The 25,786-nt window shown below is 36.5% G+C and overlaps 1 protein-coding gene across 1 annotated transcript in view; it reads left to right on the forward strand.

The window, feature by feature from the left end:
- PAM (peptidylglycine alpha-amidating monooxygenase) overlaps nt 1-25,786 on the forward strand; it is a 232,832-nt gene that overhangs the window by 168,936 nt on the left and 38,110 nt on the right. Inside the window, 4 exon segments of the mRNA XM_030325845.1 lie at nt 256-359; nt 8,006-8,190; nt 9,256-9,321; nt 20,641-20,964. Coding sequence (XP_030181705.1) covers nt 256-359; nt 8,006-8,190; nt 9,256-9,321; nt 20,641-20,964 — 679 coding nt within the window.

The raw sequence follows: 25,786 nt of genomic DNA on the forward strand, positions 1-25,786 counted from the left end.
AACCCTCATAGAATCCTTGTGAATGTCTCTGGAATCCTAGCGTCTCTAAATCTACCATTGTTCTGTATCTAAGCTGTGTGTAACTGCCTTTTTTACAACTTCCAACTTGATGGTTTCTCTTAACATTTCTAAACAGACCTGCACGTGTGTGTCTTCATCCTTTCTACCCAGGGCATGCCAAGCCTCACATTATTAAAGCATGCAGTTCTGGGGTTTATTGGCAATATTAATGAATTGTGTTTATCTTCTTGGCAGGCTTTCTATCCTGTGGAACACCCAGTGGATGTTAGTTTTGGTGACATATTGGCAGCAAGATGTGTATTCACTGGCGAAGGAAGGACAGAAGCCACGCACATTGGGTATGGTTTTGCAAATTTCGCTATTTAAAAGTATTTTATTGGGGCAAGGCATGATTATAAGTGACATTTATCTTTGTGACTGAATCACAGGCTTTCTCCTATCATGAGCAATTATAATAAAGTATATATAGCCTTTTCTCATTTTAGAACTGAGTGATGAGGATAAACTCCAGAACATGTGCTTATTTTTTTACACTTGCCTTCCTCCTTTTTATTCAAAGCCTTCCATATCACACCTCCATATATTATACTTGTCGCAAGAGTGTATATTACTTCCTCAGGCTCATTTAATAAAGAAAAACATAATGGAAAATGAAATTTCTTTCTCAAGTGTCCTTTTGCCCTATGTTCAAATTTAGGTAAATATATAGCTTCCACATTTGGTGGTGTCCATTAATTACTCAGAACTGTGATTTTTTCTGCCTGTTAAAACTTCTATGTATTCGTTGTTTTCCAGTTGTTTAGTCAACCAAATGAGAATAATAATATGTAGCACTTTTCTAAAAGAGAACATTGGACTTTAAACGGTTCTTAAATATTGAGCCTCTTTGAAAGAAGTATATTTTTTATAACACTAAGTAAAATTTTCAAAGCACTATAAACTCTTTCAAAAAAAGTTTGCCTAAATTAAAAATGAAAGATAAAGGCCCTTATCGTAGTTTTTTGTTGTTTTGTTTTGGCCAGAAAAGAACCAAGGAGCCTTCTTTCCATGTTAAAGTAGGTTATAAAATATTTACTGATGCCACCTGGAAGCTGGAATTTTAAACTACTTGTCTTTGATCAAAGAGAAGTTATAGAAAGTAGGCACCTGAAAATATGCACGAGATGTACTAACGATGATTCTTACAATGACAACACCAGCTATTGGTTGTCAGGGGAAAGGGAAAAGATGCTGAAGCAAGTAAAAGGAAAAAAAGGCGTTTGAGACAGTGGAATAGGATTTTTTATTTCTCTCTAAGATGATTTTTATATTAATAAACATCAATTTTAAGGCTAAAGGTAGAACAAACAGAAAAAAATTATCGTTATATTAAACAAGAAGTTTCTAAGAGTTTTGCTTTTGAATAAATTTTTTAAGTTTGGGAGTCTTGAGGAAAACAGCAAAATTACTGAGTTGCATGATTGGTAAGTAAGAAAAGGCTTGACAAAGTAGACAAAATTAGATTTGAAGGAAAGAATTAGACATTTACTTCTCACGTGAAGTAATAGGAGTCACAGGGTATTGATCAGCTATTTTCCACTCTATGTTAGCGTAGACCTCCACAGCTTTACTTAAGTACCATTGGTGATTTTATTAACCTTTGAAATAGGTAAACAAAGTAAGAAAAAAATCCCTTTCAACACGTTCTGTGTATTAGTGTACAAGTTCAAGTGTGGTATAGGTAGAAATTTTTGCTGAAAGCCCCCTTAGCAGTTTGGAAGGACTTATAACTTTGACCAAATTATATCCTTTGAGTGTCCTCTGTGAGGCAGTATGCAACATAAAAATTAGTAACTTGTTAATAGTGCCAAAATGAGAGGCCAAAGTAATCTCAGGAAGGCTCTTTCATTTTTCGGAGTTCAGAACTAATTCCAAATAATTCTAGTCTTTTTAAAAATATGCATTTTGCTTGGGGCACCTGGGTTGCTCAGTCGGTTGAGTGTCCAATTCTTGATTTCAGCTCAGGTCATGATCTCACGGTCATAGGATTGAGCACTGCATCAGGCTCCATGCTGGGCGTTGAGCCTGCTTGAGATCTCTCTCTCTTGCACGTGCACACACACTTTCTCTCTGTCTAAATAAATAAGTAAATAAATAATAAAATAATATCCTACAATGACTGTAAATCCCATGTGGGCTAAAGGGAATGCCATTTTGAAATATAAATGATAATAGAAGGAAATTACAGGAAATTAAGTTATGGGATGAGCCCATATTCGGAATATTTAATTTATATTAAGAAAGCAATTTTTCCCAGTGAAATGATAACCTAATAAGACAGGCTTGAATAAAATTTGAATATGAATAATAATTCTCATAACAACACATGGTATTCCTATAGCACTAATATGCATTTTAGTTTTAGAAAGGTTATAGCATCAATGCATTCATTTTGTAAAATAATGGATACTACTTCCATAGGGTAGTATAGAATTACAGTTGAGAATGTAAACAGTAAAAAAAGAAAACCAGTATTTTATGAGTCTGTTAAATGATACTCTGTAAAGTTCCTCTCTCTTTTCTCCCTTCCTGCCTAACTCCCAACCCACATACATGAACATGCACTCCCTCTGGGCACAGGTGTGAGCCATGAGCAGGAAGCCTACTCAGATGCAAGCCCACTTATCCACAGGTCATATGGGGCTAGGAGATGTCCCTCCATGTCCTGGAAGAACCACCTGCATCAAATGTTTAACTTTCTTCTTCTGCAGCCACCTGGAAATTAGGTTTTACAGGGAAATTCTATCAGTGACCTACCAGGATTTTCAGCTGAGTATTCTTCCACCCAATCTGAGCTTAAGTTTGTAGTAAGCTAAAAATCTTAGGACTGGAGGAAATTTTGCCTGAGTGGAACAATGATAGTTAACTAATAAAAAGCACTTTTTAAAAATAGGGACTGATATTTTCATAGCAGGGACTCAACAGAAAATACAACCATTAAAAAATGGTGGATTTGGGGGGGGTGTGCCTGGGTGACTCAGTCAGTTAAGCGTCCGACTCGATTTCAGCTCAGGTCATGACCTCACGGTTCCTAGGATCAAGCCCCGTGTCAGGCTTTTTGCTTATGGCATGGAGCCTGCTTGGGATTCTCTCTCTCCCTCTCTCTGCCCCTCCGTGCTTTCTCTTTCTCTCTCTTAAAATAAATAAACATTTTCAAAAAAACAAGGGGATTTGGGGGCATCTGGGTGGCTTAGTCGGCTGAGCATCTGACTCTTGGTTTTGGCTCAGGTCATGATCTCGCATTTTGTGGGTTCACACCCCGCATCGGGCTCTGCGCTGACAGTGCACAGCCTGTTTGCGATTCTCTCTCTGCCCCTCCCTGGCTTGCTTTCTCTGTGTCTCTCAAAATGAATAAATAAGCTTAAAAAAATAGATGGATTTAAAATAAGACGTATTAATTTACTTAATGGTAATATTTTTTTAACCTAGATATATTAAATTTCTTTTTAAATAGTAAATATGAATATGTCTTAGACAAAGTTGCACCTATGTATATACTGGCAACATAGTACTACCTAATTTATGTAAAAGCAGTATTTTTTTTTTTTAATTTTTTTTTTTTTCAACGTTTATTTATTTTTGGGACAGAGAGAGACAGAGCATGAACGGGGGAGGGGCAGAGGGAGAGGGAGACACAGAATCGGAAACAGGCTCCAGGCTCTGAGCCATCAGCCCAGAGCCCGACGCGGGGCTCGAACTCACGGACCGCGAGATCGTGACCTGGCTGAAGTCGGACGCTTAACCGACTGCGCCACCCAGGCGCCCCTAAAAGCAGTATTTTGTGGCTGACTGCAGTACATATTTTATATTCAATATGAGACTTCTCTAAATTCATTTCTAATATTTAGTCAAGTTTAAACAAACCAAAAAAGAATTTTATTAAGTCAGTTAATTAAGCTAATTAAGTCAGTTAATTTCCCAGAAAGTTTATATGCTAAATTTTGAAATTAACTCTTGAGAATTGGTAGATAATATTTACCTATTTGGTCATTTTTCTTGGTCGTATTTTTCATTTGGAACCAGTTATTTCATGTACATATGAGAATGTCTGATGGATATTCATAGATATCAAATACAGTACTTTAATCAACATTTTAAAGTATATTATATGCAAAGATAAAGGTATATGATCAATAACTCCTTAATGTATAAGTTTAAAAGCACCATGAAACCCCTTAGAAACAATTCAAAGTTTTGAAAGTTTTTTTTAACATTTATTTATTAAAAAAAATTTTTTTTAACGTTTTATTTATTTTTGAGACAGAGAGAGACAGAGCATGAACGGGGGAGGGACAGAGAGAGAGGGAGACACAGAATCAGAAGCAGGCTCCAGGCTCTGAGCCATCAGCCCAGAGCCCGACGCGGGGCTCGAACCCACGGACCGCGAGATCGTGACCTGAGCTGAAGTCGGACACTTAACCGACTGAACCACCCAGGCGCCCCCGTTTATTTATTTTTGAGACAGAGAGAGACAGAGCATGAACGGGGGAGGGTCAGAGAGAGAGGGAGACACAGAATCTGAAACAGGCTCCAGGCTCTGAGCTGTCAGCACAGAGCCCGACACGGGGCTCGAACTCACAGACTGTGAGATTGGGACCTGAGCCGAAGTCGGACGCTTAACCGACTGAGCCACCCAGGCGCCCCATGAAAATTAAGTTCTGTAAAGTGTTCATATTTCTTTCCAAAATTAGTATTTCCCATCATTCTTTTTTTTTAATGGGATTAGGGCTGAGGGCATGATCAATGGAAGGAGTATCAGAGTCACATTGTACAACAAGATTTGGGTTTCTTTAAAATGGGACATTTGAGAATATTTTGTACTTTCTTAAACCTCTATTACATATGTTTATATGAAATAATATATTTTACTAAAACCTTCATAGAACATAGATGATAAATAGGTAGATAGATAAATAGATAGCTATAAATATTCTTCTGGAATGCCTTAGACCAAGTTCATAAAATTAACCTGACTCAGCAGTATGATATATTAGGCGTAACTGGTTATGCCATAACAAGTTGTAAACATTTATTAAAATAGAGTATTCATTCTTCTTTCCTTCAACAAATATTTATTGAGGGCTTAACTATTTTCAGGTTCATCACACTTTGTCAGATTGAGAGCTAGCTGATACAAAAAGTAGTAATCACATAAGCACTTTATTTTCCTTGATGAAAGACCTGCACCACTGTAATTTTGGAATACAGCTGGTACTAGGAGGCATTGTTCAGGGAATCACATTGGCATTAGGAAATGCATAAAGGGCTATTCAACAGAGCCAGGGCCTACGTGTGAACACAGCCTCCCAACATACTTTCTCATGTTAATAGTCATTAGGTTGACAGAGTTGAATTGCCCGTGTTGTTCTTTATGGAAAATAAGGGTAGATGTGTCAGAATTCTCCCTTAGGAATACAGAAAGCAGTTTGTTTTTTTTTTAAGTTTATTTATTTATTTTTTTGGGGGGGAGCATGCACACTCATTTGCATGTGAGCAGGGGAGGGGCAGAAAGAGGGAGAGAGAGAATCCCAAGCAGGCTCCGTGCTGTAGCACAGAGCCGACACGGGGCTCGATTTTACAAACCTGGAGATCATGACCTGAGCCAGAATCAAGAGTTGATGTTTAACCAAAAGCAGTTTGATTTAACATCATATTTTTTTGTTACTGTTGAGTGGAAGAAAGAAGGATGTGGAATAAAATAAGCAAATCAGTTTGCTGATTTTAAGGGTGTCTTGAGTCCTAACCCATTTAAGAAGTGATAGTTTCCCTGTCAGATACGAACTCAGAGTTACCTCAACTACAAGTTCAGTTATGGATGGAAAGGAATAAAGTATGACTCTTTTCTTTCTCTTCAGCTCTTTAATGAAATTTTCTGTATGACAGCAAAGATTCTTAAGTTACTTGACCAGCTCAATATTGTATCATAAAATCGGTGTCTTAAAAAAACTATATTGGTGAGCGGATTATGCTATCTCACAGGCATGTGTTTAGAGATGAACATGGGCATGATGTTCCCGTACAGGTAAAATATGGGAGGATCTGTCCATGGATTGGTTCCAAGTTTCATTTATTACTATATAAATTTATTAATATTTTACTTTCACTAATTGGAGAAGCATACATGATTATTTTGCTTTCCCTCTCTGCATGATGATTCAAGGTCTCCTAAACTAGAGCCACATCCTGAATTTCTTCTCCCTCATCTCTGTCCCTTGATCTATATATTTTACTTCCTTTTAAACAGGGGAAGGGTAGATAATATGGTGAGAGGTTCTGGTTTTATTACGTTGACACCAGCCATTTCTTTTATAGCGCATAGTTTTCTGACCAACTCCAGCAATGTTAAAATGGAATTCTTAGGAATGGTGTTTTGACACATGAAGACCTGTGTAGTGAACAGGTGTTTGTTTGGGATTGCACCTCCCCATTTGCTTATATTTCACGGGAGAAGCAATTACACTGACAGGTATCAGATTCAGAGAATGAGAAGCCAAATGACTTTTAAAGCATGAAAAGTGCTTCCCATGGCAGGGATTCATTCCTCTGGTCTCTCAGGGGCTCTACATTTTCAGACCTTACAGAAACTACATCCCTGTTTTGAAAAAAAAAAATTTTCCTTCCCTTGCTGATGTCATTCTGTTGCTATGGAGAGGAAGAGAGTGCCACATGACATTGCTGGAAAAATCACCACTGACGTATTTTTGTAGAGCAAATAGTCCACTTCATAGCTTGTTTTTTATTAGCAGAGGCTTGCTAAAAATTGTCAGAACACCAAAAAGGAAACATTCATCTGCGCAAACTACCTTGGAAATGAAAGTCTCACGATGGTGTACCAAAATTATTCCCTCCTAATAGTAATGCAGAGAATGAAATACATGATAACCCACATGAATTGAGAAAGAAGAAAACATGTTTTAAACTACTAGGCATAACTTATATTATTTGGAACTTTTATCTTGGAAATGTCTATCCCACTGTTTTATTTTATTTACTTAAGTTTATTTATTTATTTTGAGAGAGAGAGAGAGAGCGTGCACGAGCATGTGTAAGCAGGGAAGGGTCAGAGAGACAAGCAGAGAGAGAGAATCCCAAGCACGCTCCATACTGTCAGCAAAGAGCCCAACATGAGGCTCAACCTCACAAACTGTGAAATCATGACCTGAGCCAAAACCAAGAATCGGACACTTAACTGACTGAGCCACCCACACTCCCATCATCGCACTGTTTTAAAATCTATTTTTAATATTGAGTCTTTCACTTGTTCAGTGCTGCCCCATGGAGGTCTGAGTCTTTAGAAGAGCTTAGGATTGCTTTCATTTTGTATCACTCCTGAGGCTCCCTTTTCTTCCCTGGTGTAGAAGCCAAGGTGCCAGTTCAGGTTTCAGGGATACATTTATGATGTCTTAGGGTCAGTACATGACTCTCCATTCACGTGACCATGAGGAAGAAGGCAGTTACCCAAAGCGAGATCCTAGACTCTCGGGGTTAAATGGAAGAAGGCATTTTTGAAGACTTGTAAATAATATATGACATTCCTGTTAAAGTGTCCTGAATTTTACCGTTATTAAATGAATAATTAAGATTTTTCTGTCAGAAAAGTACTTTGCCCAATCTCTGAGTTTTAGCAAATGGAAGAAGGGCTAAAGAATAAAAGGACTTAAAAGAGGAAAGAATGGCTGCTTAAATGCCATTTCCATCTGCCGTACTTGGTACTGCATGGAGTGAGTGCGAATGGATACTCCATTATGAAGTGGAAATAGGCCTTTGACACTGTGCTTTAGATACTGAAAACTGTGATGGGCTTTAATGAAAGCTATAAAATAAGTGCACAATATTTCCACCTCTGAACCTATTGCTGGCAGATTTACTGGTTGTGTTTTTCTTGCATTAAGAATGTGTTTTATGTGAATGGCTGATTTGTTATGTCTTTTTTTTTTGCTTGCAGTGGCACATCTAGTGATGAAATGTGCAACTTATACATTATGTATTACATGGAAGCTAGGCATGCAGTCTCTTTCATGACCTGCACGCAGAATGTAGCTCCAGATGTGTTCAGAACCATACCACCGGAGGCCAGTATTCCAATTCCTGTGCAGTCTGATATGGTTATGATGCATGGACATCACAAAGGTAAAATGGGTATTAATTTACAGTACAATATGATTTCGTATTTTATATTTTCTTGCATATCACACTTGACTGTATGATTAATATTTAAAATCACCCTCCTCCTGTCACAATCACCTGTACACACAATCCAATTCCCACTTTCCCTTCTTTTGTAACCTGTTTTTCCTCCTGACATGTCCCCATCAAAACAGTTAAAGTGAAAAATCTCAACTGGTGATAACACAGATTAACTTGGGGGCCAAATCCAGAAATGTACCTCTTTTTTCATTCAATTCATGTTTTCTAGTTTCCCCATTTGATTCCTTCCATAGCAAGTAATGATTTATGTAATTTATGAATTTATACACCATGTTCTCAAGAGTGCTTCAGTTTGCCAATGAAAATGGTGATTGTCTCCAACCATACCCTAAATTATCTATTTTAATGGGCCTCCTCAAGCAAAGAAGAGTTTGTGATTTATGAGGCATTTCTAATCTTGGCCTTTTTGGTCTCATTCTCAGAATTGTTGATGAACTTGCTCTTCCTCTGCAAAATGATCATACTGATTGTCATTTTGTTAGTTGAAAATTGCAAAACCCACACCCTGTTTTATTGGATGAAGTATGCTGAGACTTCATTGAGTTTTACAAGTTCAATCTTAAAGTGCCAGAGCACCTTCTTATGTCTTCCTATTAGAAATTTTATGAATGAAGTTTACATAGCAATTAGGTCACTTATTAAGATCTTAATATATTTATAGAATGTGCCTTAAAATGTTCTTAAAATATCCTTAAAATTTCAGTAAGTTCAGTTTTTAAAATTACAAGCAGTTTTATTAATGCATTTTTAGTTTGGTATCATGTATGTATTACTGAAAGGGTAGTTGATTTAATTATTAAGTCAGAAATCTTCTTCTTGATTGGTGGTTACACTGGAGATTTTTGCGAATTAAATTCTTAATGCTATTGTTTTTATGAAACATAAGACCCTGAAATACTTTTATGTTGACGGCATATTTCCAATAAGCTATTTAAAGTATATGATATATCCCACAAATTTATGCTCAGTTTTTTTGATCCCTTACAGAACCAGAGAACAAAGATAAGACTTCCTTACAACAGCAGCCAAAAGGAGAAGAAGTGTTAGAACAGGGTATGTATGCATAGTTTTATAACTTGGCCTATAAAAGTGTTCATATTCCAATTGGGCAACCAAATCTTAAAGTTACTAAGATATTTTAGGTCTTACCAGCCTCGATCCCTGTGTATTGCTGTGTTTATATAATATATAATTCATGAGAAAATGGTCAATTGTTGTACTTTAGCTTTGAAAGTAAAATTCCTTGATGTAATAATTTGGACCTGTCAGATATTTCTTTGTTTTGGTTTACTTAATATTGTATCTTTTATATATAGCGCAAATATAATTGTTAGAAACATTCATTGGGCAGCATTTTAAACTTGAAAGGACTTTACCACTTAAAATCTTGTGTATTTTGTATGGTATGTTCATTGACTGTATTTGAAATAAATTAGGACTTAAACTTGCATCTGGCCTCTCTTAAGTCTTCTCTGCCTTCAGTAAGGTAGGTGGGATTACCAACTTAGGCATTTATAGTTTTATATTAAATTGCCATCTGATGAATCAGGAGAGCATCCTTCTTCCTCTGATCCATTTATTTGAAGCTGTAATACCTGGTCCTTGCATGTCATACACTGCATATCTTGGCACTGAAAAATATTTTCCTCAATTTTTTCTTACTAGTTGTTTCAAAGATGATACTTTGTGTTATGTGTTGGAGTATGTTATCTTATCAAGTCTTTTTGGCCTAGATAGGATATATTTTAAAACATTAATGTTAATGCAAACATACTTCTTAGGACAACATAAAGTGTACAGGAAATAGATATTTTCTATTGGCAACAGACAGAAATTTCTCACTCTTTGGATATTGTATACCACTATTGGAATTCTTCACAATGTATCCTAGGAGGTCTAGGACAAAGATAACACTGTTGCATTAAGAGTATTTGCAAAATTAAAGAATACAGACTTTTTAAAGGGAAACATGCACTCTGAAAGGGAAATAAGGTAAACCGTAATAGAAATGTTTTTCAGTTATATAGAGTATGTTCCATAGCATCTCATTCCAACAAAATGGCCTTTGGGAAAAATAAAATAGAACTTTAGCTCAAAGTTGTTGGTACTTTTCTGTTGAGTCAAAAAAAAGGGAGATGATGTTATACTAAATGGCTCATACTAAACTATTGAGTATGATTTAAATTATCTAAATTTATCAATCCTTTGTGTATAATTGTAAGGAAGTTAGTAATTATAACCTAAATATGGTAGTAGTAGTAATAGTGTTTGCTATAATTGTACTGAAATTTGATCAGACTTAAAATGAATCATTTCAATTTTGATATTGGACATACTGTTTGAAATATATGTCTTTGAAATAACTTGAGTCATCTTAGCATACTCTTCCAAATAGTAACATACGTGATACAGTATGGAATGAGACCATCATTTAGTAGATGTGTCTAATAAAAAGGTAAGTTTCTATGGAAACTTAGGCTGGGCTGTGTTTTCCTTTTCAAGTTTGTTGAGTTAATCAAGGGAGACACTGAAACTTCTGAAAGGTTAGAAACCCAAAAGTTTCACTAGGTGAAGAACCTTAAATGTCAAGTTTAACCTCTTCTTTTCAGATAAGATTTAGGACGGGTCTATCACTTATGCCGAAAAACCAAATTCTTTAAAACACTTTCATGTTTTGCCAGTCATTTACCCTTTCATATCTGATAGCATACATATAATATTAAGAAGTTTAAATATATCCAAAGACTTACTGATTCCAGAGAAGAATTCCACGGACACAGAAGAAATTATTTTCTTATAGTTAGTGCTTTATTCTACTTACGAATAAAAGTGCTGTAAAGTTATTTCACTTGAGAAGAAAAAATATTCTTCTGACTGAATTTTCATACTACCGAAAATGGGCTATGGCATTCACATGTTGACATTAGTGGGTCCATAAAAATGTCACCTCCCAGGTTATTTGAAGACAGATACCTAACCAAAAACCATTCAATGTCCATTGTAGCCTATATATTATTCTACGGGCCTTTGGGGACCACCAGCCTGTAACTTAGAGAATATAAATGTATGCCAAATGCATATTTATACACATAGTCCAGTTGATTCACTAATGAGGTCAATCTGTCTCCTTGCACTACACATGGCAAATCTACTCATTACTAAAAGAGTAAGTACCCCATTCTTCTGAAAGATGTTGATTTGCACAAAATGTGTATTTGTATTCATTCCCTGAGTTGATAGATTGATCAGGGCTCTAATTATTCAGATAAATTATGCCATATCTGCTGATTTTAAAGTAAACCCTCCAACTCAACCTCCTGCCTTATTTTGGTGCTCTGGACAAAACAATTTATGTTCAGGTACTCCTCCAGGTTGTACTGATTCTTTTAATATTTTAAATCCCTAATAAATAAAAGCCATGAAGCATTTCAGTTGTGCCAGCCACAAGTTAACAGACAGCATCTATGTTGGTCACACAGAGGATGTCAGATCCCCAGTGGAAATAGAACACTTGTGGAGCAGGAAAGAAAAGACCCCAAATGTCAGAAAGACAAGTTCTCTACCCATCAGTAGCTAAATAATAGAGATAGTTCTTCCTGGAGAATACAAACAATATTATTTTTACTTCCTATCTTAATACATTGGAAAGCATACAGGAAGATAAAGGTCAAGATATATAATAAATGCTCCATTGGAAAGAAGGGATGACTTTTATTAAGGTAGTAAAAAAAGAGAGAGAGAAAAGTATTTATATGCTATAGGCTGAAAAAAAAATGTAGCTCTGTCACATTATTTATCTGATACTCTGTTTCTCCAGAAGGAATAGAAGTGGGGTGTTTTTGAAATTCGAATCACTGAAATTGCTAGCTATTAATTTTTGTCAGGATATTAACCTTGATTGGAAATTTTACTAGAGTTTGAAAGAGACGGCTCAGATCTATGAATCTATGTAGTACTGCCCAGCCTATGCTTACAAACACGCTTACCTTCTGCAGTATCCTTGTATATATTTGCTTCCTGTAGAACAAAATTTGGTGTAAGGCAAATGTATCTCAGACCTTATCTCAAAAGATGTAATTATGAAGACATCAGAAGAGCCTCATTGTATGACAGCTTTACCTATCAGGTTGTCCTGGATCGTACAACAATGAGACACATTTTAGTGAAGCTTTAATTAAGTCTGTGGGAGGGCGGTGGGGGCGGTTAAAACATAATGTTTATTTGACTGAGTTGTTAAATAATATTCATTTAAAAAGATATGGAATTTAAGGAAAATTATAAAGAATCAAATAAAAATCATCCATTATCCCCAGAAATATGGATGTATATGGACATCTTTGTGTGAAATATATATTATATATACATTATTTTAATAATGTTTAGATCATATATGCACAGTTTTGTATCCTTTTTTTAAAATATTATATCTTGAATATTTCTTCCAACTACAGAAATTACTGGCAAGCATGATTTTAATGCCTGCATAATATGTGTATATTCCTATCTATACTGCTTTAAAAATAGCCTGTTTGCCTGTAGGTGAGCTAATCTGTTAATGAGTTGATTATGTCTGCCTCCAAGCAGAAAAAACACTAATAGGTATTCAAAATGAACTGAAATGTTACTATCCTTTGAAAACACTGTAAGTGAGGAATCACCTATATCTGTAATAAGTACAGTCAGCTAAACAGTACGACTCAATTAGACATTGATTCTGAGCAGAGAAAATGAATCCCAGGAGACTTCAGAATGAAAGGGTGGTGTTGAGGTTTCCCAGAGCAGACACATGAACATATCCTTTACTTATATCTTATGGTCGGCACTTTTAGGAAAGTAAAGTGTGTTTTGTAATTTCTCTATATTTCTTATGCGTATGACTTCTCATATACGTTCGCTATGCCTGTGGTACAACCTGAGCTTTCTTTCAGCATTGTTTGGGTGAGGAGCTTGGGCTGAAACAAGGAAGCTTACCAGCTTCAAGCAAGCATCAATGCAACTACTATTAGGAGTGCTGATTTTGAGTGTTTCTCTCCTTTATAATTCAAAGTATAAGGTGCAGTATTGAAATTCTACATTGAATTCTGCCTTCTGCAATGAAATTCTGAACATTGAAATTCAGTGTTAGTTGTATTGTGAAGATTTGATGTCGTAAAAAAAAATCATGGCAGAATTGAAAGTCAAAATCTACAACGCCAGTTGTCCTTGTTATTATACATTATGCTCTAGACAGCATTGCTTTTGCTGCAGAAAGGGCCTTTTAACATGTTTCACTCGGTTTTCTCCAAACTCTTCTCATTGTAGTCTTTGTGCCCTCATATAATCAATCTTTCTACTCAAAGGTCAGCATGAGTGACTATATTCCCAAGGCAGGGAGAATATGACAAAAATACAATTTGTAGAGGGAAAACACTCCATGACCCCAGATAGTTAAAGGTCTTCAGACACCTTCTGTGAAACAGAATAATTTCACCCTGGTTTTATGCTAACAAAAATGAATTACCATTGGCATGTTTTATCAAATAAGCAGAATCAAGGGAACAAGGTTTCAACTTTAAAAGACAATAGTCTACTGCAAAAGCTTGTTAAAGTGACAGTTGGTAAACCATTTATAGAGGAGTGGAGCAAAGTCCGGGCTTAATCACACAATTTGTATTTCTTTGCTTTATTCAAAATAGAATACTTCATTCATCCCCTAATAAAGTCCAAATGGTTTTAGTAGCATCTTCTTGGCTAATTCTAAGCGCCCTCAGTGCCACTTTGCTGTTTGAAAGAAGTTACAATTCTTGTTTGTATTCCCATTTGCTAAAAATTTATCGGTTTGTTATGATTTATGAGCAGCTCACAAGTCTTTACATATTGAACTCATCTATCAAACGCAATTCTAAATACCCCCCAAGGCTCTGGGAAGCTGAGTGGATGCTGTTTGAATTGGTTTCCTAATAGCAGAATAGGCAGATGAGAATGATCATTTATCACACAGTTGTGCTTTCTGATATAGATCTGTGTGCATGGTAGTTGCAAAAGCCATCATCTGCTAACTTCTCCTTTTTTATATTTGTCTCATTTTCTTAGGAAAAGGTGCAGGGAGAAGCTCATTTCTGATTGTTCAATTCAGTAGGAGGAAAAAATAATAAAGTTCACTTCTTTTGAGATCCTTGAGCTGGTCATCATGATCATGCTTTATTTCTCTAAGGCTAGTAGGATAAATGTTAGTGTTAAGTAAGTGCTTAATAAACCAAATCAACTAACCAGAAAGGAAAATCAACTATGACTGAGTTACAAACCAAAAATGTTAAAATCTGAAAAGAAATGCTTTTATTTCTCCATTCCTCATATTTCTGTCGTTAATCAGTTACGTTGCACATTGCAGTCTCACTAGCTTAGTTACTTGGCATATTTTATCAGGGGTTAAACGCTGATGAACATCCTATTTACTTTCCATGTACCATAGAAATGACAGAGCAATAATGAGAGTTGTTTGGTTTGGGTAATAAAGGACTAGTGGTATGTATGGGAAATAGGACTTCATAGTCTGAAGATTACCACAATGTTTCTGATTATTTTTTTAAATGCTTCCACAATTAAGATTTTTTGCTGTCTAGGAGCGCCTGGGTGGCTCACTTGGTTAAGTGGCTGACTCTCGGTTTCCACTCACGTCATGATCTCACGTCAAGAGATCAAGTCCCATGTTGGGCTTTGTGCCAACAGCACTTTGGAGCCTGCTTGGGATTCTTTCTCAAAAATAAATAAATAAACTTTAAAAAAATATATTCTTAAAGATTTTTTACACTGTCTAAAAGTAGAGATACTTATTTTTTTTCCAATAATTTTAAAGCATTTTATTTAAAAAAAAAAAACTGATGGGGCAATTTTTCAATGTATGTTTCTATTTCATTTTGATCTCACTATATTCCTGAAGGTAAGCCAGAAAAGTTTTCATGTTGATGGCAGGGAATGTGAATGGTCCCTACTAAAGAAAAAAGGCCCACTGAGTCATGAAGTAGTTAATGCAAGCATACAACTTAACACATTGGGAGTTTAATTGGTAGTGTTTTAGATTTTCTTCTACTATGCTGTGTACTTTTTCCTGGCACATTAGCTGCTAGCACAGTTATGTTTTCCAAATCCAGACCCACTCAGCCAAATTACATAAAAGAACTAGAACATTTGTGCATTCTATAAGAATCAAAGTTTGAGTGAGAAAAAAATAAATGGACTCACTGCAGCCTAAAATCATCAAAGAAATATTTTTATTTCTACTGATGCAGAGGCAAAGGGTGACATTTTTAACAATTATTATTCATCCCATAATAATTTACTGGGTAGCTGCTGTGATAGGAATAGTACTAATCACTGGAAAATGTAAGTGTAAGAAATGAGAGATTTTTAATGTTTCCATAAAAAATCACATTTATCCCTTGCCACTTGTCCCTTCTCAGATAGTTTAAATGTACCATTTTTTTTAAGAAAATCTTATAGAGTTTGATCATACTACACATAAGGTATATTAGAAGTGGGAAGTGAAAACTATTGAAGAGAACAGCAAACCCTCCTACTTTTTCACACCAAAGGTAGCCGGTCATTATTCTTTAGGCCAGCTTTGTCAAATCACTATGGTATGGAGGTATTAACTAGTTTACAAGCATCTTATGTTATGATATGGAGAAGGCAGGCCAGCAAAGGACAAAAAGAAACTTGTTCAGTTAAAGAGCACACCCGGCACAAAGCTCAGAAGACAGTTCATTTAAATAGGAAAACAAATATAGTAAGATTGACAGGTCTGAGGTAAATTCACAGGCGTTTATTAGCCACTATAGGGAAAAAAAAAAAAAAAAGTGGAGCCTGGATCCAGTATAGTCATCAGTTAGAAGGTGTGCCCTTAATACAGGTTGCTCCTTCAAATCCCAGTTCAACTTCCTACCAGATGTGCAGGTTTGTACTGTACCGTTGATTTCCTCATCTCAACTGAAGACAGTAAGTATTTTGTAGAGATGAAATGTGTTAAATCATATACAGCAACTCAGCAAAGCAACTAGGTAATGCAAAGCTCACAAAAAATTTTAGCTATTACTGTTGTCATGTGCAGTTTATAAAGTACTTGTTTATCCTCTTATCTCTGTCAACAATAGGTAGGGTAACTGTACATCCCAGTTTTTCCAGAGTTGTCCCATTTTATACCTAGTATAAATTTTACCATTACCCTTTTTCTTCTCAAATATGTCCCAGTTTGGGAAAGAAATTATATGGTCATCTTAGCAGTGGGAGCCAGAATAAAATTAGAGAATACCCCTGAGAAGTATATAGATTGACAGAGCCGAGAAAAAGGTGGGGCATAAGCGAGGAGTGTCCAGGGAAGCAGGCTACCAAGAATCAGAAGTCAGTTCCACAGAGGTAGAACAGCTTTAATACCATTACAGACAGATTTTGACGTTGAAGGCAGGGATGAAAATCCATTCTGAGGAAGGAGGGGAAGAGTCTTTAAGCACGCCAATCAGATGATAAGAATCCCAAATGAGTTCTGGTGGTAGGGAGGGAAAAAAATGATGTTGACACATCAGCATTGATGAATCAGTTGATTCACTGGTGAGAGAGGGACGAATCCAGTTTTCTGGATTGATGGACCCAAAACATGCTTCATCATCAAGACAGATACTATAAAAAGATAAAGTATGGGGAGGAGATTAAGAGCTCAGTTTAGGACAGGTTGAGTTCAAAATTCCTATGAAACAGACATCTAGGTGGAAATTTCCACAGGGTGGTTTTATAAATCAATTTGGTATTAGGAGAGCTCGAGATATGAGGGTCATTTGTCTGGAGGCAGCAACTTAAGCCTTGTGAATGGCTGATATTTCTCAGCAGGAAGAGGCCTTAGCCAGCGGAGAGAAAGGATGCCAGGGACAGACCTCAGAAAACATTTTCATATGTTGGGCAGAGGAATATGAGAAAGCAAAGGTGACAGGTAGAGGAGATCTAGAAAGAACAATGTTATAAGCAGAGAGTTTCTGAAGGGACTTTCAGCAGTGCTACATGCCGCTGATAGGTTAAGATGGCTGTGGCAACTAAGAGCTCTTGAGCAACTCATGTGGAAGTCATACAGGGATGAATGAAGAAGTGGAATCAGATGCCTTTGGCTTGGGAAGGAGAGAGGATGTTGTGAGCAAGGATGAAGTAGCCTTGCACGGTCCAATATGGTAGACGCTAGCCACATGTGGTTATTTAAATTGGGGTATAAATTAATTAAAAGTAAAATTAAAAACTAAACTCCTCAGTCACATTAGCCACATTACAAGTTCTCAGTAGCCCCACGTGTCTAGTGGCGTCATGTTGGGCAGCACAGGAACAGGGTATTTCCATTATCACAGAAAACACTGTTAGGCCATGTTGGAACTTGTAAAAGGAAAAGGGAAGGCAGAAAAGTCTGAAAGATAGACTGTGTCAGAGGAGGGTCTCCCTTGCTTCCATGACCCACTCAAGGTAAATGCAGACTGAGTGTGCTTTTATCCTGAGTCAAGCCTTTGGCAAAGAAGCTGAATTAGGAAAAGAAAAGAAAGCAAATAGGAGAGGCTCCAGAGGGTAGTGAGAGGGCTGGCATCCAGAACATTGGAGTAGGGATAGTTCTTTCTCCAAAAATAGACTTAAGAAAAAAGAGAGAAAGTGCAAATACAATTTACTTTGGCAAAGCGAGGAGGCAAATCACTACAACAGCCATAGTGACTTGAGAAAATATAGGGCTGTAAAGTTAAAGAGACCTTTTTTTTTTTTTCTGTTAGGAAAATCCCAATACCTGTATATGAGATAAGAACTGATTTTTTTTTTTAAGTTTAGGTAAACAATAGATGGAAACAGATGCATGTGCATGTTACAACTGGAATTTATGTCTTTTTTGCTGGTAATTAGCTACAATTTAGTGATACCTCCTTTATGATATACACCGAACTGGGCCTTGTACATTAACTTCTTTAAATCCACCAAAGAATTCTTAAAGGTAGTGGTCATTGTCTATATAATGTTAAGGCACAAAATAGCTACTAAGCGTCAGGGTTGGATTCAAATAAGAGTGTGCAGTATACCCCAGACACCGGGCAGTAACAATACAGTGAAAGACCTGTGGGCCATATGTGCACATAGCTAAGACCCCTAATTTGATAGTCAAGGAAGGCTTCTTGGATATAAGTAACACCTCAGTAGGATCTGAAGGCTTAGGAGCTAGTTGGTTACTGGGGAGCAATTGTCCCAGGAAGAAGAAACAACATTGTAGAGTGACATTGAAGGAAGGGGAAGTCCAATATGTGTGTAACATAAACTGAGGAGAAAGAAAGGAATATTGAGAAATGAGATTGGGGTAGAGACCCCACAACTTGCTCCATTAATTTTCTACTCCATCCACTGCACTCAAGGTTAGATATACCTGGCACAGAAAAATATTTAACATCTGAGGATTCCATATTTCCACTACCCCAGAAGCAAAAGAAAAACTCTCTAGTTTGTGCGTAAGAGTGTAAGAGATAGCCATCTAGTGGTCTCTCTCTCTCTCTCTCTCTCACATGTCATCTCTATAAATGAGATGCAGCCCTAAATTTCATTTTCATAAGGCCAGTGCAATCTGTTTGCAGCGAAGCCTAATACATTGCTAAAGGTTTACTTTCCTCACCCAATGATAACTGTAAATGATAATTTCAAAGGAACTGGAGTGCTGTGCATTTGATATTTTATCACAGCTTTTAGATTTTTACTGACAAACCTGAAGAACCATGCGTAGTTGCAAGTCTGTGTTCCTCCATCAATATTAGACTAATGACATGGATTCAAGTTTTAAAATTCTGGTTTTTACTCATTCCTGAAATAATCTTGTGTTTTATTTTCCATGTAAATGTTTCATTGGACAACAGCACATTAAACTATTTGTATTTAGTGTGAGGGCAGGTGAATTTAACAGTAATGAATTAATTTCTTCCCTGTGAGGCAAAATGCCACTGTGGCTTAACAGATTTGGTTGAGTAGTAATTTGCTTTGTTCATTTTACTGAGATTGGCCCTATTACTTGGTAATTATTTTTTGATTGAAGATTTCACCTGGGATAAGCCGCTTTCATGGGAAAGAATTGAAAGCTTTGAGTCATTAAGCCAAGACTATTTGTAAACATGACAGGATCTCTTAGCGTCATTTTGGAAAGACTTCATGTCCCCTTGCACCAATTTTTTAATAATATATTCTTTAGTGGAATGCATCATAGCAAAACCGGTTATCATTTTCATTTCCTACTGGTCATAAAAAAGATTTTGTAAATGTTAACTGATCATGCTGTAAATGTAATTAAAACTTAAGCAATAAGACTCCATGGTCATAACTAATTTCATTAGCAGCCCTTAGAATAGGGTGAGGGAAAAGAACTGAGTGTTTGTTCAACCTTGGGGTTTGGCTTAGAAGAGCAGATTTGTTTCTATCAAGAACATAGACATGTTTCCGATTCACATAGTTGATGTAAATGGATTTAAAGCCATAGATGTAAATGATAAGGATTAAAATGCTTTGTGAACTTTCCATAGTCATATTTTATATCTCTCATGTTTTATAAATAATATTGTCTTCGTGATATCAGATGATCACATCCAAGTTTACTTTTTAGTACAGAAAGGCATGAAATACATCGTGATGAACCATTCCAATGATATTAGTTTGTTAAAATCTTTTTTGTTTGAAACTGATTTGAGGTATTCTTTTTTCACAAAATTATTTTTCTGGAACTTGTTCATTTCTTGTCTAAAATGAACAACTGGAGCTACACACAGTAGCACTGCTAACAAAATAATAATAACAAAACATGGGTGTTTTGCTTGCCAAAGAAATGCATATCTGTTACATTTCTTGTGTTTTATAGCATATGCTGAAAAAATATACCTTTAATTTCTTGTGCATTATACTTTAATAGGCTTTTAAAGACAACTTCAAAGGGTTTTCCTTGAAGGTAGCTCTTTTCTGATGTAGCTGTTGATCATATTTTTAGAAATCTGATGAACTGTAACTTCCAAATCAACCCGACTCTACTGTGAAAACCATTTACTGAAACATGCCATGCAATCACATGCACATCGTTTTGTTTCCACTGATATGCAAATAGAGGTTATCTGGTGTTATTGGCTCCTGAGATAATAGAACGACATAGGTGGTATATAAAATGAAATGTGAAGCCTATTATTTTTTTCATTGTTCTGGAAAATCATCCTTTTTCCCCTGATGCTTAAACATCTTAGAACAACCTTCTCTCTCACTTATTATGATGAATCAGGCGATGGTATTTTTAAGGCACAAAATTTTGTAAATTTTGCAATCTTATCAACCCTCCACCCCTTCTCTCTTCTCTTTTTTCCACAGGTGATTTCTATTCACTACTTTCCAAGCTGCTAGGAGAAAGGGAAGATGTTGTTCATGTGCATAAATATAATCCTACAGAAAAGGCAGAATCAGAGTCAGACCTGGTAGCTGAGATTGCAAATGTAGTCCAAAAGAAGGATCTTGGTCGATCTGATGCCAGAGAGAGTGCAGAGCACGAGGAGAGGGGCAATGCTATTCTTGTCAGAGACAGAATTCACAAATTCCACAGACTAGAGTCTACTTTGAGGCCAGCAGAAAGCAGAGTTTTGTCATTACAGCAGCCCCTACCTGGTGAAGGCACCTGGGAACCCGAACACACAGGAGGTGCGTTTAGGGCTTCTTTTAAAGAACAAACTATGAAATGCTACAATCCACATTAGCAAAATCTGAAGGGAATAAAAATGAATGGGTGAAAATACTTATCGATAAAAAAAAAACTCATCAGAAAAAAACATTACTATGATTTGGGTTATCAGATACCACCTTTGTTTGAGGTTTTATTTTTGTTTTGGTCCAATACTTCATAAATTCAGCTTCCGTTCAGTTGATGAGCCAGAATTACCGGGACCAAAAATATCTAGATCGTGTTCGGAGAGTGGCACGTGAAATTCAGCATAACAAATTCTTACCAAATCAGTATTCTCTATTTTTCTCAATGGAAAGAAACTGAAAATTCAACACCTGATCTGTAAAGTCTCAGTGTATGAAATGCTTAAATGCTACCGTCTTTTAAGGTAATTAAGGTCCTCTCAAAGGAATCTTCTATTTCCCAGCATTCTTTTCCAATTGACTTGTAAAATATAACCATTTTTATGATTTTGATTTCTTAAGTTCCATTATCAATTACTATCTTAATTGAAAATTTAGTTTAGTTTTTTTTTTCTTTCCTGAGGGGACCTCCAGCAACTCAGAAACTATCAGATTTATCTTTATTTCTAACCAGGATTCCTCTGGTTATGGCTTCCATAATTAGAGGACAATACCTTATTCCCTTCAGGTTTCTGTACCAGCAAGCTATGGATGCCTCATCTTTGTCTTTAATTGTATTGTGGCCTCTTTCATATTGATTGTGTTTCATGTTACTTGCTAATGTGGAAAGCCAGATAATACACCATGTGGAGATAATCTCCAAAAAAGTAACAGATATGGGTGCATGGCAGCTGTCCATGCGTGGGCTGGAATGGCTCAGGCTGCCAGCTTGGTGTTTTCAAATACAGCTTTGCAGTAAGCCATAAATTATTCAACACACAGCTGATTTTTATTTATAATTGAAAAAAAGTTAGCCTGTGGTGCCTTTTGCTCACACAGAAGTTTCAAGCACTGTCCATTGGGTCTGGTCTAATACTTTCTATGGGGTGTACTGGGACCCAGTTTTTTACATCTTCATACTTAAACAGAGTCAGCCCTGCTCTAACTCCTAAATTTATCTAATGAAACTATTTCTCAAGACGGTTTCCTAGACTCCACTGCATTAGAATCACCTCACCTAAGGTGCTTATGAAAAATCTAGACTCCTGAATACTACCTAAGAACAACTGAATTGACATTTCCAAGGGTGGTGCCTAGAAAATCTGCAGTTTATCACATCACTATCCATTTCATAGACAGACTTGAGTGTCTTTCTGAACCTCTATATTAAGGACAGCAAATGGTAACCCATACGACATGAAAATATAAAAGGCTGAAGGGCTTCTTTGGCAAGAGTACAATTCTATTCAAGTGCGAAATGTTAGAGTTGCAATATATTTTATCCCATGACTTCTCTTTGTTACCTTGGATTTGAAATAATATTGTGGTTCTTATAATTTACCTATAGGTATCATAAGTATGCATGTAAAAATTGTAGTTTGACTTAAGGCATTGTATTCCTAAAACCTAGTTAGCTTTTCTAAGAAAGAAATATTTAAAATACCCCAAATACATTTACTTGCCAGATCTCATACGTTATAGGGTGGTCAAAATGGCAGTATCCAGGAGTAAAATGTTGCTGCAGGATCTGGGTCAGGAAATTTCCTTTCATTTAAAATATGTGGGTAAACGTCACTGAATTAAATAAAATGATGAGTCATAGAAACATACAGCACAAATCCTCATTATAGAAAGAAAATGTGCCTGTGTTTCCTTTCTGCAATGATTTATTTTAGTGTTATTTCACTACTCTGATTCAAAAACCTTTTAAACGTTAAATGTAAAATAGCAAAATTCATATTTAGGTAAGCTATTTCTGAAAGTCTTTTTCTTTTCACCCTTCTGTCACTGTTTACAGCACAATATAAAACCTAACCTTAATTGAAAATGTTTCATTCCTTTGTATAAGCCAGAGAATGCCCTATCCTCAGGAAACTTCCATTTGCAAAAAAAGAAAGTAGGCATTATTAGCATGTAACACCCTGATAAAATACATTAGTAGTCTAATTCATGTATATTTCCCAGGGTATGAGCAAGGGGGATAAATTTGATGGATAATCTCCCATTGTTGTTCTCATAGCCTTTTCTTTACTTCAGACAAAGCTGAGAAGGGGACCCTATAATAGTCTGGAGGAACTAACTGTCTCCCTAAATGCCTAATTTGCTGTAAGGAATTATATTACCTTCAAAGAAGAAGGTAGTTTTTCATATGAGATTATTACTCAAACAAAAATGCGAGGCTATGGTGTTGCTTAATGTTATAGCTCCTACTCATTTCAGATGGCTTTGAGACCTATTTTAATTTTTAAATGAAGAAACTGAAGCCTAGAGAAGTTAACCCATTTCAGTGAGGTCACACAGTCTGAATTTAAAACTTGGACTATATAACTGAATTTAAAACTAGAATGTACACTTCCTAGTTCTTTACACTTCATTACAGTCTTGCTCAAAACACTGAGCTAACTTGTTCGCCCAGTTCAGATATGCCTCCCTGGAGCTCTGGGCCATCACTGCTGACAAGCTGGAGGCTTCCACTCAGGACTCTGTTCTAATGTCCACAGTTCATGGCACTAGCACAATCCAATAGAGGAGCATTTTATGCCACAGCACTTTGGATTTCATTGACTGGACCATACTTTGGAACTACAATACAGTAATGTATCCCATCCAGCTGATTTGAGAGGTCACAGGTGAAATTATTGGATCGGCTCAAAAATCTGGATGTGACTATGTGTGGTAGGCCCAGAACTACCTCATGGTTTCAAAAACACCATTTTGTGGACTTTTAGATTTGTCTGAATTCCGCTTAGTTCCATACCTTGGCAGCTGCCTTTAAACTTGAATCCCCACCTCATAATGGGATGAGCATCATTGGACACAGCTGCATGAAGAGCACAACCAGAATGACATTTTCCATCTTTGCTATGAAGCCTTTAGCATTCCCGAGAACAAGATGGTTAAGTATTGTGTCTTCAGCATGTCTCTAAGAGCACAAATATCCACAAATAGCACCTCTTTCTAAGTCTTGTCTTCATGACCTGTGGTGAGTCTGTTCTGAAAACTCTTGTCCCAACAGTTGTGAGAATAACATTAGAAACAGGGAAATTTCCCCGACAGGTGCAGCTAGACTAGCACAGAGGTTTTGCAACTATTGTTGGAAAGGACGTGCCTCACATAGGAAGCTATAGCTGCAGTCTCCACACAACGTACACACATGCATGCAGACAACACACACATGCGTGCGCTGCGCGCACACGATTCAGCTCACCCCAGAACAGTTCTGCATTTGGCCAAAATAAAATCTGAAAACCATTCCACGCAGGTTGTATGCTGTGGATCACTTCAGACTCTGGAGCCTGACTTCCTGGCTTTGAATCCTAACTACACCACTTATTATGTGGTCCGTAGGAAAAATTAGAAAAGAAATTCTCTGGGCTTTAGTTTTCTCATCTGTAAAAATGAGGATGATAACAGTACAGTCCTCATAGGGTTTTAGTGAGGGTCAAATAATACTTCCATGTATGCCAGGTAATGCATGGAAAGGGCTTTGAACAGTTTCTGGCACACACAAAGTATTAAATAAATGTTGTAATACATTAACAATACATATGATTATAATTGCCACCGTTAACATCATGTCGGATTAGGATTTCAAAATTTTAAACACCAAAGCAATAGGAGTAAATGTTAATTGCTATAACTTAAGCAGCACCCATGAGAGAATTTTCTTGGAAAGTGTAGGAAAGCTGTAAAATTTGGCACTCTAATTTGATAAATTCAGAAAATGACTTGGCAGTGTTCTGTCGTAATGGCAGTGTGTGGCTCTCAAATCTCTGATCACTTACATTGACCTGCCTTGACGTTTTCCTGTGATACATGATGTACAGTGTGGAAATATTCGACTAGGTAAACTGAGAAGCAAATACACTCTTTTTTACACCTAACGTCATTTGTTTTTTTACCGTTAATTTGATATTTATATTGAGACAATATTCGTAGGATAGGAACAAAATCCTAGTCTTTATTCTAGTGGCCTTCTGGAAACCACACTCACTGAAAAATAAATCTAAAACTATATTCTCAGTGGCAGATTTGATTGGAATGCTATTTGCTAGCATATGGAAGCCTGGTTCAGCATATATTGTATACTTGTGAACAGAAAATAATATCTGCATGTGTGTGATGCTTATCAAAGTATTCACAGACTCTTAATCAACTCAGAGTCTATATTTCAGTCATATGCTTACCTCTAGGTTCACATCTTATAGAATTACCAGGTAAAATAAGGCATTCAGTTGGCTTAAATTTCATCCCTGGAGGGAAGGAGACTAATAAAGACAAACATATACATAGCCCTCACTGTGAGCCAGGCTAAGTGTTTTAGGTGCATTAACTTATTTAATCCCCATAACAACCCTATTTATAAACCCTTTTAGAGAGGAAGAAACAGGCACAGAAAGGTTAAGTCATGTGCCTAAAGTGCCATAGCTGAAGGAACCAAGATTTGCTCAAGTCTTGGTTTTAATCACTTTGTTATTCTGCCTCACAATAATATAAAATGATAGATAGATAGATAGATAGATAGATAAGAGAGAGAGAGAGAGAGAGAGAGATAGGAAGGCAGGCATGCAGGAGGGAAGCATGATGACAGGTTTTTTTTCCAATCATCCCGTCATCTCATCTACACTTGTAGTAACTCTTGGTGTAGATTACTTTTGATCATACTTTCTCAGTCAGC

The sequence above is a fragment of the Lynx canadensis genome, chromosome A1 (assembly GCF_007474595.2).
Source record: "Lynx canadensis isolate LIC74 chromosome A1, mLynCan4.pri.v2, whole genome shotgun sequence".
Classification (NCBI taxonomy): Eukaryota; Metazoa; Chordata; class Mammalia; order Carnivora; family Felidae; genus Lynx; species Lynx canadensis.